Source organism: Esox lucius, chromosome 24 (assembly GCF_011004845.1).
Source record: "Esox lucius isolate fEsoLuc1 chromosome 24, fEsoLuc1.pri, whole genome shotgun sequence".
Lineage (NCBI taxonomy): Eukaryota > Metazoa > Chordata > Actinopteri > Esociformes > Esocidae > Esox > Esox lucius.
In genome coordinates, this window is record NC_047592.1 from 5,798,634 (window position 1) to 5,816,589 (window position 17,956).

The 17,956-nt window shown below is 44.8% G+C and overlaps 1 protein-coding gene across 1 annotated transcript in view; it reads left to right on the forward strand.

Moving 5' to 3' along the window:
• Positions 1–17,956, forward strand: part of adam19a (ADAM metallopeptidase domain 19a) — a 104,028-nt gene that overhangs the window by 77,799 nt on the left and 8,273 nt on the right. The window contains exons 7-17 of the mRNA XM_010887970.5: positions 1,462–1,527; positions 2,480–2,551; positions 3,965–4,131; positions 5,033–5,117; positions 5,491–5,633; positions 5,809–5,986; positions 7,269–7,358; positions 8,979–9,174; positions 11,556–11,664; positions 13,044–13,248; positions 13,552–13,629. Of these exons, the coding sequence (XP_010886272.2) occupies positions 1,462–1,527; positions 2,480–2,551; positions 3,965–4,131; positions 5,033–5,117; positions 5,491–5,633; positions 5,809–5,986; positions 7,269–7,358; positions 8,979–9,174; positions 11,556–11,664; positions 13,044–13,248; positions 13,552–13,629 (1,389 nt within the window). The remainder of the gene's footprint in view (positions 1–1,461; positions 1,528–2,479; positions 2,552–3,964; positions 4,132–5,032; positions 5,118–5,490; positions 5,634–5,808; positions 5,987–7,268; positions 7,359–8,978; positions 9,175–11,555; positions 11,665–13,043; positions 13,249–13,551; positions 13,630–17,956) is intronic.

Here is a 17,956-nt window from a genome sequence, read left to right on the forward strand (position 1 = left end):
TATATATAATGATTCATATAAAGATATATATAATGATTCATATAGAGATATATATAATGATTCATATAGAGATATATATAATGATTCATATAAAGATATATATAATGATTCATATAGAGATATATATAATGATTCATATAGAGATATATATAATGATTCATATAAAGATATATATAATGATTCATATAAAGATATATATAATGATTCATATAAAGATATATATAATGATTCATATAGAGATATATATAATGATTCATATAGAGATATATATAATGATTTATATAGATATATATATATATATATAATGATTTGCTCGTGGGGATGTTTTAGAGGCACACCTGTGATCGCTCCCACTCCAGCTAAAAGCCTGAGGGAATTATGTGGTTGGTGGCTCCGGTCTGTTACCGTGGTGTCTGTTACCGTGGTGTTTGTTACCGTGGTGCCTGTTTACCGGGTTGTGAATGCTGATTACAGTCATTCTGGCCTCCTCAGTCTAGATGTAGACCTAAAGCTGCTCTCGGTCTCCGTCCCTGTCCCTTCTTCCCTTCTCACCATCTAGTTCTTCTTTGTTCGAGGTATTCTCTTTTTGTGTTTCTTTTTGTCTTTTACTCCTTTCATGCTCTTTTTTGTTTGCTTTACCCGCCACCCCCACCACCACCACCCCCACCATTTAGAAACACACACCCATCGTTACTCACACCTCCCTAAACGGAGGGCCCATTAATCCTGACCTCTTGTGCTGACGGCGCCAGCCAGAGTGGATCCGAGACACGTTCATACCGCTCTGCGCCAAGCAAATAAACATTGGCAACACTCTCTTTCTTCCACCCTCTGTCTGTTCCTTCCCCATATTCCTGTCTCTCTCTCTGTCTCTCGACCTCACCTTTCCTTTTCCATCTCTTTTCTCTGCAACTGCCTCATGTTGGGGTCAGTGGGGGTCATTCACGGGGCCCCACAGGGGTGCTGGGCCCCAGTATGGGCCTTCAGTCGGGGGGCTCCAGCCCGAGAAAGCCACGCCTGAATGCATAAATCAATATCTTTTAATTACCACAGAGCCTCTGCCTAATAGCGGTAATCAAGTATTAGCAAAGCGGAAAATTACTGAGATCAAGATACAGGTGCGGGAGTGGGGGTGTTGGGGGGCTCAGGGCTCGACGAGGTCTCATTGGAGAAACAAGTGGAGTTGATTGTTGTGTCGTGTCCCAGAACCCCGACGTGACTTCTGCGTCCGCGTGTGTTTGAGACCTTTATGTCCCTCCCCCCCGCGGAGGAGCCTGGTCCGTTGCCATGGCAAAACCAAACTCACGCCGTCCTGTTAAAATGAGTGGCGGCGACTGAGTGAGTGGCGCGGTCCTGGAGGGCGGTGTGAGTGACCCTTCACCGTGAACGCCCCCCCCCCCCCCCCCCCCCCATCTCTCTCTCTAAGCATTTCCCTGTGTCTCTGTGTCTTCTGGGGTACAGGTCAAACGAAACGCCTGGGGCACCACCAAGTACATGGAGCTTTACATCGTGGCCGACAGCACGCTGGTAAGTTAGCCGGCCCCTGGTACAAGGAGGGCTAAATGGTACTTTCTCGGGTGATCTCAAACAGATCCTTTGGGTGCATGCGTTCCCTGTGCATGTTTGTCCGTGTGTGTCGCAGGCTGAGCTTTGTGCGCAGCTCTTTGTCTGTGTCGAGTGTGCAAGGTTGAGTGTTTGTGAGTGTGTGTGTGAGTGTGTGTGTGTGTGAGTGTGTGTGTGAGTGTGTGTGTGTGTGTTTCAGAATCCTGCTGATGACGTGGACCCACCGCTAAGACGAGGTTGCAGGTTCTTTCGACCAGATTATGTTGTTTATGTATTTGAAAGTGTGTGAGAGTGTGTGTGTGTGTGTGTGTGTGACATCGGCCAACCCACTGAAACCATTGCTGTATCAGATTAGAATGTGAGACTGGAGTATTGTGAACAGTAATTATCTAATCTAACATAATGGCTGTAGCTCGTCCTCGGCTCTGCCTACTTTTTGAAATAGTGTGTAATTATGATGCCGTCTGATGGGCTGGGGCGCCGGTTTCTCACTCGGAGAGAGACGGAAAGTTGCATGGGAGGACAAGAGGGAATGATTTGTCACATTAACGATGAAAGTTTTTAGTTGCTGGGCAAAAGAGAGCGAGCTCATTACCTGGTTAAAAGGGGACTCCAGCCAGCCAGAAATGAGAAAGTTATGTCTTCCATAACAATCTTTTCTGTTGGGTGCAATATTAATTTTACACCGTGGTAACCCGAGTTCATTTTCTTTTCTGATTGGTAGGCTAACTATTATGATGATTCAGTGGGTCCAGTTGAGGGAAGTGGGCAAAGTGTTTTGTATTTTTTACTCCTGAAGCATTCTTGTGCATTTGTGGATGGCCATTTTGAAAAATGCATAATCTTTGCCTTAACATTTGTCATCACTGATGCGATATCTGCCACTGAAGGCCATTCAATCTTCTTTTGAATCCAGTATAAACGACAAAATAAGGACTACCAGAGAACCAAGCTGAGGATAATGGAGATTGCCAATTATGTTGATAAGGTAAGCCAGTGTGTTGATGTGTGTGTCTTTGATTCAGTTGGCAAGAGGAATAAACAGAGCTCAATTTACTAGTGTCAAGTAAATAAACAGCATCAGTGCTAGGAGGGAGTCGGTTTTCCAAGTCACTGACGAACAGATCACGAAAACCTGTTTAAATGTTTCAGATACCCTGAAACAGTTCTCTCAATTTCCGCTGGAGGGACGAAACCTTGCTGGTTTTTGTTCCTACCTGGTAGTTAGTTTCTCTCACCTGGTGTCCTGAGGGTTTTCGCTTTGGTACTATTATCAATTGTGTGTTGACATTAAGTCTTTCAAAACCGCTGATTTTCACCACAAGATCATTGATTCAACACGTAAGTTGTTGTTGAAATATAATGAGTGCATTGGTTTAGTCATCATAACATAACATAGTGTAATGCTTTGTTTAGACAATCAGTCAGTGTAAGACCGAACAACGTCAGACACGTGCTTCAAAATGACTCTTTGAAGGGTGACATGCTCATGGACCATGGTCGTAGACCTTCCATCTCCATGATGAGAAGGACATGGGCCAGGTCTAGAGTCAGGAATCCTTGATTGGTCCAAAACCATTCTTGAATCTCCTCTGATTGGTGGAACGTAACATTATCCAACACTGTTTCATTGAGGAACTCGATTAGGTGTGCAGACACGTCATTGTCATAAGACAGGAGTGTCTTATGCCCATTTTCAGATATGGCTGCAGATGTGTTTCTCCCATGTTGTCCAGGCACAGGGACAGATGCTCATTGGCCAATCATATTGCATCGCCACTCTGTCAAGTTTTGGCCCGGTAGAAACCCGCTTTATCAACAGAGATGTGCTTGTGATGGTTCACAGCAGGTCAGTTGGTATTCTTTGACCCTGTCCAGGAGCTCTGTGATTTCCTCCTTTTCCTTGCTGTCTTTCCTGCTCCATGTTGAAAGACATTGCCAGTGTTCAAACCCTGTCTTACATGTTTACCAGCTGGGGTCAGTACTGATCAATCTATCCAGTATTTGACAGTGCTGTGCTGTGTTGGCAGTGCACTGGTCTTTTGTGGATCAGATGTTAGAGCACAGCACTACCAACATCAAGGTTGTGGGTTTGAATCCCACTGAGGTCACATACAAACCTATGGCCTTAGGGTGGGGATTCTGTATAGTTCAATCTGAATATAGCAGACAAAACAATGTAAAATACATACAGTACATTCACCAAATGGTTGAGTGACCACCTCAACGCCACTGCGTATGCTATCATAAGTTACAATGTCACTCTGTTCTTTTGTATGTGGATATACATAAAAATATATATATATTTATTTATTTTTGGGTGTTGAAATTTGGAGGAGATGGTGCACTTAAATAGCCTAGCCCCGACCTTACCTGATGGGACGAGCTGCTGGTGGTTCAGTTTTACAGGCCTCTGAATATCCGGGTCCCTCTAATTGGCCTGGAAGTGTGGAAGGAGAGAGACGAGTGCATCATCACAGAAGAGCCCAACACCACCCTCTGGTCCTTCCTGCAGTGGAGACAGAAGCTCAAGTCCCGCAAGAAGCACGACAACGCACAGCTATTGACGTTAGTAGTCACCCCCCCCCCCCCCACACACACACACACACACACTAAATGCCAAAGCAATCTTCTGACTTTCAATACATGCCCAAAAATAATTTCAGCCTTCGTTAGTGGCTGGATTGATAAATGATTAGCTAAACAGCGGTTCTGTTAACTAAAAGATCTCTTCTCTGTGAGGTATAATTGGAACAGTCTGCCTCAAAGACACAGCGCAACGCTGCTTGACAGCCAGACACACATTTACACAAGTTCACATATATGCACACACACACACACACACACGCAGTCAGGCATGCACATCACACAGACCCACACATGCACAAAGAAACCCACACACATCACACAAACCCACAGACACACACACGCACACATCACACAAACCCGTTCGTAAATAGCAAATTAGAGGTCCCTTCGCTCAGCTTAATTAGTTTCCACATAGAGGCGCTGGCCTGGCTGCAAGATCTGATTTTCGGAAAAGCTTTTTGATTTGTTTTAGGAACACAGACACACTGAAAAACCATATGGCAAATCTTGCCGGCAGAACAAGACTGTCAAACTTTAGTGTGTGTGTGTGTGTGTGTGTATGTGAGATGTATCCCTTCCACGGGTTCCTCCCTGTCGCAGCATGTCTTTACTGAACCGAAGAGATAAGGTTACTGATGCCGCGTCTTCGTTTCAGTAATCTGTTCCTGCATGCATGGCAGAACCGGCGGGCATGTATGTGTTTACTGTGTGTGCCGGGTTCACTAGGGCGTCCAAAGTTAGTCTTTTCCATCCTGACATTTCCATCCACATAACAATTCCCATTATTATGTTTTGTTGGTATTTTCCTGTCGCAGTGAGCTGGCTCAAATGATGACACAGCAGGTGATTTTAGGTTCCGTTTGTCGTTTCCCCCTGACAGGGGGGTGATATTTAAGGGGACAACCATCGGAATGGCGCCCCTGGAGGGGATGTGTAGCCTGGAGAACTCCGGAGGCATCAATGTGGTAAGCAGTGGAGCAGAGTGTGTGTGTGAGTGTGTGTGTGTGTGTGTGTGTGAGCGTGCGCGCGCATGTGTGTTTCCAGACCCATGACAGGGTCTTCTCTAGGGTTTCTCCAAAGCTCCAATGGCAGGGCCTTCTCTAGGGTTGCTCCAATGGCAGGGCCTTCTCTAGGGTACTGAGCCTGACATGTTCTATTTCATCTCAGGATTCGGTCTCACTTCTAAACTTTGAAGTTATTTTGTTTCCTTTGAATTAAGTCTGGGTCATTATTATCATTGATTATGATTACATTGTTATTTGTTTTGTTGCTGTGGTAGTTTTTGTTTTGCGGTCGTGTCAACCCTAAACGGACCAAGTCCTGTCTCTGTGTGTTCAGGACCACTCGGATCTAGCCATCGGGGCGGCGGCCACCATGGCCCACGAGATCGGACACAACTTCGGCATGAGCCATGACCACGAGGGCTGCTGTGTGGAAGCGTCTGCCGAGCAGGGTGGCTGTGTGATGGCTGCCGCCACCGGGTGTGTATAAGCAGGACTGAGATCCAAGATGGCTTCCTGTGATCCAAGATGGCCTCTGCTCTGCAGAACCCTCTGAAAACTTAACACGATGGTTAATGTAACTCTTTCTGATATTGTGTTCTGCGTCTGCTTTGGGGATCTTCGTGAATGGTCAAATGGGTGCCTGCGGTCACAGGCACCCATTTCCCCGGGTGTTTAGCCGTTGCAGCAAGCGGGACCTGGACAACTACTTCCAAAAGGGGGGAGGGATGTGCCTCTTCAACATGCCTGACATGAAGGACCTGGTTGGGGGCAAAAGGTGTGGCAACGGTTTCGTGGAGGACGGAGAAGAGTGTGACTGCGGAGAAACTGAGGTGAGAGAAGCCTTTAGCCATATTCAGATAATGTTGGCGTCAGTTGCCTATCATAATCTTAGGAGCGGGCAACAGTTCTCTATGAACTTTGCTTCTGGCGCTTGTTTTTTGGTTTTAGAGAATTTACAGTCAAAGTAATCTGATTTGGCTCAATGTGTGATGAAGCCAAAATTGACAACAGGGAGACGCTAATTGCTAGCTGACAGAAATGCTAATGAGAGTGAGGCTGCTTTGAGACACAACGGACAGTTTGGCGGCCGAGGTGGTGCTGGATACAACAGGCGCCTGACTAACGGCCAACTACTTTCGACATGGCAACAAAACCAAGCAGAATGTTGGCTTCATGGCGCGTCTCGGTGTACCGATTTGACATTACAGTACTGAACGCTCAGCGCAGACATACGCTTCCAATAGACGCATTGTCTTGCTGTCAATCACATTTTAGCTTCTCTTTTCTCAGCACTTCCCAGTGAACCGCTAGATTTTCTCCTGAGGAAAGTAGGCTATGAAAACTGCCTAGTACTGGAATTCATACCTAACCGTTGCGGTTATGAATTGATTTACTCGAGAACACCATGGGAATAGGTCTGGTAAGGTGGATACAGACTGTTTTTCTTCTTGATCCATTCGCTCTTCGCTGTATAATTGCAGTTTCTCATCCTTCAACTCCCACGTTGAGTTTAGAGTATGTGTGGCTCGACGGTGGTGAGAACGCCATGGCAACGGGAAAGAGATGTCATTTTCATCTCCTTGTGACAGCGTTCTGTGTGGTGGGATATCTTTTTCCACGTGTGTGTGTGTGTGTGTGTCCCTTACACTCGAAGCTTTGACATGTCGATCAGCGGTGTCAGTCTACCTCTGCTCCCGAGAAGTGGAGAGACATTGAGAGAATCAGAGAGAGTTGGGATGTCAGCCGTTTGTTGTGTGCGTGTGTGTGCGCTTGTGTGGCCCTGATTTGGATAAACGTGCTTAGTGTGTGTGTGTTTGGTCCTTGATTTGGAAAAACATGCTTTGTGTGTGTGTGTGTGTGTGCGCTTGTGTGGCCCTGATTTGGATAAACGTGCTTAGTGTGTATGTGTGGTCCTTGATTTGGATAAACATGCTTAGTGTGTGTGTGTGTATTTGTGTGTATGTGTGGTCCTTGATTTGGATGAACATGCTTAGTGTGTGTGTGTGTGTATGTGTGATCCTTGATTTGGATAAACGTGCTTAGTGTGTGTGTGTGCGTGTATGTGTGATCCTTGATTTGGATAAACATGCTATGTGTCTGTTTTCTCTACAGGAGTGCTCTAATGACTGCTGCAACGCCAACAACTGCACGTTGAAGGAGGAGGCTCAGTGCGCCCACGGGGTCTGCTGTGAGGGGTGTAAGGTATGGAACACTCAGTGTGGGTGGGAGTCTTCCTCTCACCACAGCACCAGCACTTTTCCCTCAGTTGTGCACAAGCAATTTTATTTTCTTTTATTTTTTTACTCTTTCTGAACATACCTGTGGCAGAAAGACAGCATTCAGATTGTTCTGATTCTGTGATACATTTGTGATGAATGTATTTAGTTTTTTTGAAGTCGCATTTTGAAAACCCATTTGCAGGGTTTATACAGAGTGCTTTAAGTGCTAAAATGACTCCGATGTGGTTCTGGAAAACATTGACTCAACCTTGCTTGGTCCTTTTAAAAAAGCAGCCAAAACTACTTTGGAGCTGATTCATAAACTCTTCTGCTCCAAGGGCTTCATTTCGGATCAGTTTTTGGGAGAGATGTTATTAAAGCTTTGGGTGGTTTCCCATTATGTCAGCTGACAAGGACAAGGTTAAGACGAATGCAGCTGCTGTTGTCTACAAAAGACATCCGTATCAGTGTTCAAAACACGTTTAATCTATAGTCACTACTGTCCACATAATCCTGACGTATTTCAGAATCTAATCATCATTTTGTCAACACTATTCCATTGAAAAGGACTTCGACAATGCATTAGCCTTAAGTGGTAAGGCATACTTTTCCTGTCACTTTTAGGGGATTTCTGTCAATACTACATACCACAATCAAACTGAGGTAGTTACAATTAAGTGCTTGAATGCTCTCTGAATGTCCTTGAATTTGACTTGCCAATGTCTGTACAAACCCTGCATTTACTGTTGTACAAAATGCCATATTCTCTAGTTCTGTTTCTTGAAAGTTGACTACGTTGTTTTAAGATATGCTTGTATGTGATTGTGAAAAACTGTAAAATAACAGCCTATGCTCCTCTCTCATTTATAATTCTCTATGTGTCTTCAACTTTCCTATTTTTGTTCCACACAAATGGATATAACAACTTTTTCCTGTGAGTCTAAAAGTAGGAATATGCTTCTAGGTTGATCATCATATGTCCCTTTGGTTTTGTGTTTGAATTATTAATTGAATCCTTTCCATGGTGAGTTTTTCAGAACCGTTAAATGTACCTACTGTAAACAGAACAACAGTGGTCAACTGCCGAAGTACATATTTTTTGCCTACCTTAGACCCACTTTTGCTAAGCTAAATGGATTTGTCATTGAGCAATCAGTAAATAATATTGCACAACATTGCTTATTTTCCATTTCCTTTCTGATGTTTAAAATATTTGTTATGTGTATTTGATGAAATATCTGTAAAATAAGAGTGGCTACCCATAATTCTGAACTTGTTTTGATAGTTTGTTGAATTATGTTCATTGTGCTTTAGTAACTGCTAGGATCTACAGATTTTAAATGTTGTCTTTCTTGGAAAAGAATGTTCTAGCTAATTTAACCTGCACACAGTCATATTACCTTGAGTAATGCACTGTTTGTTCATAGGAGGCCGTTACATAAAGATATTATTTTCTCATTGCCACATATGGTGTCCCGAGAACAACGTTTTGAACATCGACAGCATTGTTCCAAGAAATGCATGTACACCATGTAATGAAATGTATTTCTCACAGGAACCCCGCCCCCCCGTCACTCAATGGTTTTTCACTCTCCCACACTAGCTGAAGCAGGCCGGTACTATGTGTCGCGGGCCTGCGGGGGCGTGCGACCTGCCTGAGTACTGCACTGGAGGCTCCCCCTACTGCCCTTCCAATGTCTACCTGCTAGACGGCTCCTCCTGCCAGTTTGGCCACGCCTACTGCTACAATGGGATGTGTCTCACCCACGAACAGCAGTGTTTACAACTGTGGGGCTATGGTAGGACCACAACCCTCTGTACACCTTCATGGTAGAAATACACAGCCGAGCCTGGTTCTTCTCTAGGTTTCGTCCTTAAGTTCAGACCCTCTTAGGGAGTGTTACCCTGACCACTGTGCTTCAACAATGTTGGTGCTTGCTCCTAAGGGTTTCTGGCTGGGTGTTTTGTAAAAGCACTTTGTGACAGTTGCTGATGTAAAAAGGGCTTTATAAATAAATTTGAATGATTGATACACATCTCTATCATGACTTTGGTAGGAATACACATTTCTACATCACTGTTGTGTAAATGTACACCTCTATACATGCCCACGGTAGGATTGCAGACCTCTATACATCTCTATGGTAGGATTGCAAACGTCTATACGTCTCTATGGTAGAATTACAAACCTTTATACATCTCTATGGTAGGATTACAAACCTCTATACGTCTCTATAGTAGGATTACAAACCTCTATACGTCTCTATAGTAGGATTACAATCTTCTATTCGTCTCTATTGTAGGATTACAAACCTCTATACGTCTCTATGGTAGGATTACAAACTTCTATACATCTCTATGGTAGGATTACAAACATCTATACGTCTCTATGGTAGGATTACAAACCTTTATACGTCTCTATGGTAGGATTAAAAACCTCTATACGTCTCTATAGTAGGATTACAAACCTCTATACGTCTCTATAGTAGGATTACAAACCTCTATACGTCTCTATTGTAGGATTTACAAACCTCTATACGTCTCTATTGTAGGATTTACAAACCTCTATACGTCTCTATGGTAGGATTACAAACCTCTATACGTCTCTGTGGTAGGATTACAAACCTCTATATGTCTCTATTGTAGGATTACAAACCTCTATACATTTCTATGGTAGGATTACAAACATCTATACATCTCTATGATACGATAACCGACCTCTATACATCTTGGGGATGGATAAAATACATACCTCATCTACACCATGTACACGTTTTGAAGAAAAATATCTATTAGGAGAGTTAGGGTCACTGGAAGATTAGGGTCATTTTTTAACAATTTAATCTCAGTGGTTTGATTTCTCTTTCTTTTAGCTTTACCAGAGGTGCCTATAACTGTTGAGGAGACAATGTATTAAAATTACATCAATTGACACAAATATTAAAATAAAAAATATATCCCAAAAAGGTGTCCTAATTGGTCAATTTAGAAACTTTTAAATGTATTAATTAAACTTAAATGGTGATAAAAACACTAATAGTAGAGTTAGAACATTTTTCCAGTTGGCAGAGTAAAGAATTGCTTTTTTTATGACCGCACAAAGCATAGTAATTATAATCATAAATGCAATTTATCCGAAGAGACCTGCAGTCGCTGCGCTGCAAGCGTCTTGATCAGCCTTCTGAGCTGCAGATGTCTCTGAACTCTGAGTTATGCCTCTGCCTCATTATCGCCTCATTAACAGTTGGTACTCGGCTTAACCATTTTTTTTTATTAATTACTTTGATCGGGAAATTGGCACTTCAGCTCCTGAAAAATGGCACTGCTGTGGCTCTCTCTTTCTCACACAAAACACACACACACACACACACTGCCACGCACAAACACTCTCTGTGGAGAGGTTTTGTCACGTAAGATAGTTGCATTACTATTTCGGTTGGTGAGTACCGTCTTGACCTTGAGACAGCTTTAGCACCTCCAAACTTTGGCAATTTATTACGCTGACCTTTAAACAGTATTAGCATAATTGATGACAAGAGGGACGTGTCTCTCGGCTCTCATTGAGATGCATGACACAGATCGTGATAAGGATCAACACCTTTAAAGTTAAATTAGCACATTGAGCTAGGTAACAATTTACCTGAAACAGCATCTGCATACCACAGCATTTCAAGCTTTCAGCTCTCATGGAAAGGATCACTTCAACGCAAAAACACAAAACACATTTCAGTATTTTCTCCTTTCGTCGACTGTAGAAGTGGGTCCTAAAAATAGGTGTTTCAGCAGTGAGGTTTTAAAACCGTACCTCTCAGAATATTATTTTGGATGTAACAAAAGGTTACGATTTTCTTTTGTTACACCATGTGCTGCTGTTAAACGTGCATTCAGTAGCAAACATAAACTTTTGTGTTGGAATACAAATCTTTGACCTTCTATAGCCCGTGACTTGAGGGTTTTTGTTGTTGTGCGCGGGGCTTTTTCTTCTGCCTTAACAAGAATCCAATGAAAGCCTGCCCTTGGTTTTTACTCCAAACAGACCACAGTCCCCACTGAACAATGTAAACCAGGGAGCCTCAAAGAGCTCAACTTGACGCTCTTTAATAGTGAATGTAGTTCTCCGTGTGAGCGACTGGTTGCCATAGTAACAATTATTTACAAGATGGATTTTTTCACGTCCCAGGTGCCCGGCCAGCGCACGACGCCTGCTTTCAAGATGTCAACGCAGCGGGGAACGCGTTTGGGAACTGTGGGAAGGACGGACAGGGAAACTACATGAAGTGTGAGAAAAGGTGAGTGTAAATTATGTCCTGGGTCACAACGCAACATAGAAGTTGCAAATTGCACTACACCTACTGTGACTAACACACCTACTAACTGACACTGTGACTAACACACCTACTAACTGACACTGTGACTAACACACCTACTAACTAACAGACACTGTGACTAACACACCTACTAACTAACAGACACTGTGACTAACACACCTACTAACTAACAGACACTGTGAATAACACACCTACTAACTAACAGACACTGACTAACACACCTACTAACTAACAGACACTGTGACTAACACACCTCCTGACTAACAGACACTGACTAACACACCTCCTGACTAACAGACACTGTGACTAACACACCTCCTGACTAACAGACACTGTGACTAACACACCTCCTGACTAACAGACACTGTGACTAACACACCTCCTGACTAACAGACACTGACTAACACACCTCCTGACTAACAGACACTGTGACTAACACACCTACTAACTAACAGACACTGTGACTAACACACCTACTAACTAACAGACACTGTGACTAACACACCTACTGACTAACAGACACTGTGACTAACACACCTCCTGACTAACAGACACTGTGACTAACACACCTCCTGACTAACAGACACTGACTAACACACCTACTGACTAACAGACACTGACTAACACACCTCCTGACTAACAGAGACTGTGACTAACACACCTCCTGACTAACAGACACTGTGACTAACACACCTACTGACTAACAGACACTGTGACTAACACACCTCCTGACTAACAGACACTGTGACTAACACACCTACTGACTAACAGACACTGTGACTAACACACCTCCTGACTAACAGACACTGACTAACACACCTACTGACTAACAGACACTGTGACTAACACACCTCCTGACTAACAGACACTGTGACTAACACACCTCCTGACTAACAGACACTGTGACTAACACACCTCCTGACTAACAGACACTGACTAACACAAGTATAGTAACTAACAACTACAGCCCCTCTGTCAAGCACTGTAATGTGCCCTGGAGACCGTTTCCTTGGCCTCGCGCCAGAACTAATTAATGGATCCAAATTAGTATTTTAGCTATGCAAATTAGGCCCCCTATTAAGGCGTTCAAAATCTGCCTTTTGAGTTCCCGATTCACCACCACCCCACTGCATTTAAACCAACCTCTGTAAGCAACGTGAAGGAGTGAGTCGACGAGATCTGACGGCGCGCCCTCATACAGGCGCAGTTAGGAGGTTCAGTTTAGCCACAAGGCTCGTGGCGTCAGCATTCACAGTGCCGCATCTCGAGCTGTGATCCTCTTCCCGTTCGCGCTCGCCCCCCCGTTCACTCACACGCGTCGTATTCCGACTTCCCCTCAGCGACGCCAAGTGCGGGAAGATCCAGTGCCACAGCGCCGCCAAAAAACCCAAGGGCACCAACGCCGTGTCCATTGACACCACCATCCGTACGGACGGCATGGAGGTGAAGTGCCGTGGGACCTATGTCTACAGCACCCAGGATGGACAGGGCGACCTCCCTGACCCGGGCCTCGTCATGACCGGAACCAAGTGTGGCGAGGGCAAGGCAAGTACCGGCCGTCCAACCCAGGGGTCCTTTTCCCCCGGGAATCCTCTTCAATCGGTAGTATTGATTCAGTGTCTACTGGTGATGTAGGTAAATTTCTGTACCTCATCCCAAATCTGTCAGCATGATTCATGCTGAATACCGTAATAACCCTAAATATGTACTTACAGTATATTCACCAGCGGCCAACTCACTGCAGTTCCACCACACGCCCCCCCCCACTCGCTAATTCACACATCTTTTTCCTAATATGTGTATGTATGTGTCTTATAAGGAAACCTAATCATGCTCCTTTTGATGCAGGTGTGCCGAGATCGCCGGTGCCAGAATGCCTCTTTCAGTGAGCTGGAGAGCTGCATCGCTCGCTGCCACAATCATGGTGTAAGAACGGATACAAACACTGACACACACTCACACATACCTCAGCCCGTCCGTGTAATCTAGTCTCGACGTCCTTGGGGTGAAGTCAGTTCGCCGGCGTGGCAACCCTTGTAAAACAGGACAAATGGATGTCGGCAACACAACACCTGAAGCCGTAAACTATTTACTGGTTTAGTGTCACGTCGCCAACGGGGGGCCATGGCGGATCACATCCTGGTTTACGAGACACTAAACATTGTGTGGCATTGTGGACAACTTTCATCTCTTTAACTATAGGGATCTATAGGCTTGAGGTGACTTGAATGGAGCTTATCAGTGTTACTTCCTCAGACTCCTTGTTAACTTTGTTCTCATCGCCGTGACTCATTTAATCGGCGTTTGGAGGCTTGCCATTTTTTGGGGTGGGGGGAGCGGTGGGGGCAGACAAAAATTTTCCCCCAGAACAGGCCCTCTAGGTCGGCCATCTTAGAAGAGGTTAGCTGTTGACTCATTAAAGCCAGCGGGATTCTATTAGCGAGATGTTGGCGTTCTAGAATGTTTTTAAATCTCTTCAACCAGTGGCCCCCTGAGCCTGACAAACAGAACTGATGCCCGCTCTCCATCTTTAATCCTCTCATTCCTTCCCTCCCGCTCTCATTTCTCTCTTTCACCCTCTCTCCTGTCTCTCTCCTACCTTCTCCCTCTTTCTCTCCCTCTTTCTTAACCCCCCCAGGTCCTTATTTGTCTTATTTTGTTTGCTGCCGATTCCTGAGCGGCCAGTCATGGAAATAGCTCTGAGGAGGGATTATTTAAAGCAAAGCTTCCGCCTCTCCTCTCTCTTCTGTGACTTTTTTTTGTATTGGCATTATCATTTGATTCCTATTGATCCTCGGGCTTAAAGAGAATGCAGTGTGGATGTAAACAAAGCGACTAGCGTCTATAGCTCTGCTAGCGCTGAGAAGGAAGATCCTCCGAGCCGCTTTGCTGTTTTTGCATCTGTGCATCTGGGCTCTGAGTTGTTTCTCTGGGTGTGAGAGTCACAAAACAACTTCAGATGGTCACACAATTGCCTGACATCAATAAAAGAGACAAAGGAAAAAAGGGAACAAAAAAAACGAAATAATTATCACTGAGATGCAAATATGAGTTGGCAGGCCTTCGTGATGGTTAAAATGTCTCTAACGAGGCCTTCGGATTAAATAAACAACCATGAGACTAATCAGTGATATGACCGTTATAGTGATGTAATTATCCACTAGATCAATTAGCGGCAGGAAACAGGACTCATAATGTCTGGCAGTGATATTAAAGTGGAACATTTTCATCTTTGGAAATATAGTTTTGATACGATTTTCAAACAAGGCAAATTGTTTCACCAGGATCTTTGATTACCCAACTTGGTACATGGAGCGACAATCATTTAAATAAAATAAAAATCAGTTTGCCCTGCATCTAAAGCCATAGACAAACTGACTGTTGTTTTCCGTGAGGTTTCGTGCAGTCGCACCCACCAAGCCCAGCTTAAGGTTGTCTAAGACATGGATTTTGGTGCTACATAAAAAAAATATGAATGAAAATCTTACATGCAGACGGAAACCCTCCAGCTATGACCTACTCTGAATACAGACGGAGAATGAGGTCGACTTATGAGAGCAGCGTCTGGTAATTGAAACCATGTCGTGGTGCAGAGGGAAGGCCAGAGTTGACCAGCTGGGAGTTGAGGGACTCAGGGTGAATCTGTTCTTCTCAAGGTCTGAGTCAGGTGACCCACTGTCAGGGACTCACTCAGATCTGCGGCCATGTTTTAAGGTTTTAACAGTTGGAACAGCAACACGGGCCAATGCTATGAGAAAGCTCCCCCAAACCCAACAAACCAATCTGCACCAAATGACCGTAGGCCGGTGGGGTTAACTTTCCAGGTTGTGAAGTGAAACCAAGTGAAAACCTCTACACAGGTGCATCTTGGTCCATTGTAGTTCTTTCTTTCGGCTGGTTGTGTGGGTCTGTGGTCAGAATCAAGAGAGCATTTATGTGTATTCAGAATCTGACATGTTGGTACTGGTAGAGAACAGTCAACAGGATATACAGACAAAATCTTCACACATTTATAAAATAGCTGGTTAGGATATAAGGATTTGTTAGCAGGGAATATATAATATAAAGTGTCAGTATTATATATTTAGACGCAGGGATAAGAGCTCTTATAATGCAGTATATCACAGCTACTTACTTAGTATTTGGTGGCTGTCTTGATGTGGTGACCATAGTCGTATTAGTCACGGTGGGACAGATTGCTGGGGTCCCTGGGGTCACAGCTCCATTGGCTGTTGTCTCTCCTGGACGTTTTCCTCCCGGAGGTCATGCCAGAGGTCACGTAGGACCTGGATGGAAGGAAGACGGCAGCCGGTCATCTGTTCTGCAGACAGGACAGCGTGTTTCAGCGGCAGGCAGATACCCAAACCGGACAGTGATGGAGGAACACAGACCCAAACCGGACAGTGATGGAGGAACACAGACCCAAACCGGACAGTGATGGAGGAACACAGACCCAAACCGGACAGTGATGGAGGAACACAGACCCAAACCGGACAGTGATGGAGGAACACAGACCCAAACCGGACAGTGATGGAGGAACACAGACCCAAACCGGACAGTGATGGAGGAACACAGACCCAAACCGAACAGTGATGGAGGAACACAGACCCAAACCGGACAGTGATGGAGGAACACAGACCAAAAACCTGAATCTGTAGATAGCAGGATGTCCACGGCTGGGCATCCTTGGTGGTCACTGTGATGTTCTCATCCCAATGTTGTAAGAGTCAGGACCTCAAACAATCCAGGAGACAAGGCTTCTTAGTGAGTCTTGAGGTCTCTGTGGTGTTAAAGGCTGAGGTGTAGTTGATAAACACCATCTTCTCATAGGTTTTTGTCTTGTCTAGCTGGGGTAGGGTGTTGTCCAGTTCAGGTAGGGTAGTGTCCAGTTCAGGTAGGGTGTTGTCCAGTTCAGGTAGGGTGTTGTCCAGTTCAGGTAGGGTAGTGTCCAGTTCAGGTAGGGTAGTGTCCAGTTCAGGTAGGGTGGTGTCCAGTTCAGGTAGGGTGGTGTCCAGTTCAGGTAGGGTGGTGTCCAGTTCAGGTAGGGTAGTGTCCAGTTCAGGTAGGGTAGTGTCCAGTTCAGGTAGGGTGTTGTCCAGTTCAGGTAGGGTGGTGTCCAGCTCAGGTAGGGTGGTGTCCCGCTCAGGTAGGGTGGTGTCCCGCTCAGGTAGGGTGGTGTCCAGCTCAGGTAGGGTGGTGTCCAGTTCAGCAGTGATGGAGTGGTTCTGTTGAGGCGGTATGCAGTGGGTCCAGGGTGGTGGGGAGGATGTAGTTGATGTAGTTCATGGCTCTCAATGCATTTCTTTATGGAGGACATCTTGAAGCAGGTGGGCACAACCGCCTGGGAAAGGGAGAGGTTGAATATGTCTGTTAACACACCCACTGGTTGATCTGCCCCTGATCTGAGGATGTGACTGGGGATGCCGTCCAAAGCAAGAGCCATGCGAGGGTTAACATGCCTGAAAGCCCTACTGATGTTGTCCACAGAGAATGTCAACATTATCAGGGTCCAATTCAAAGCCCTACTGAAGTTGTCTACAGAGAATGTAAACTTTATCAGGGTCCAATTCAAAGCCCTACTGATGTTGTCCACAGAGAATGTCAACATTATCAGGGTCCAATTCAAAGCCCTACTGATGTTGTCTACAGAGAATGTCAACATTATCAGGGTCCAATTCAAAGCCCTACTGATGTTGTCCACAGAGAATGTCAACATTATCAGGGTCCAATTCAAAGCCCTACTGAAGTTGTCCACAGAGAATGTCAACATTATCAGGGTCCAATTCAAAGCCCTACTGATGTTGTCCACAGAGAATGTCAACATTATCAGTAGTCCAATTTAAAGCACAACTGACGTTGTCCACAGAGAATGTCAACATTATCAGGGTCCAATTCAAAGCCCTACTGAAGTTGTCCACAGAGAATGTCAACATTATCAGGGTCCAATTCAAAGCCCTACTGATGTTGTCCACAGAGAATGTCAACATTATCAGTAGTCCAATTTAAAGCACAACTGACGTTGTCCACAGAGAATGTCAACATTATCAGGGTCCAATTTAAAGCCCTACTGACGTTGTCCACAGAGAATGTCAACATTATCAGGGTCCATTTTAAAGCCCTACTGATGTTGTCCACAGAGAATGTCAACATTATCAGGGTCCATTTTAACGCCCTACTGAAGTTGTCCACAGAGAATGTCAACATTATCAGGGTCCAATTCAAAGCCCTACTGACATTGTCCACAGAGAATGTC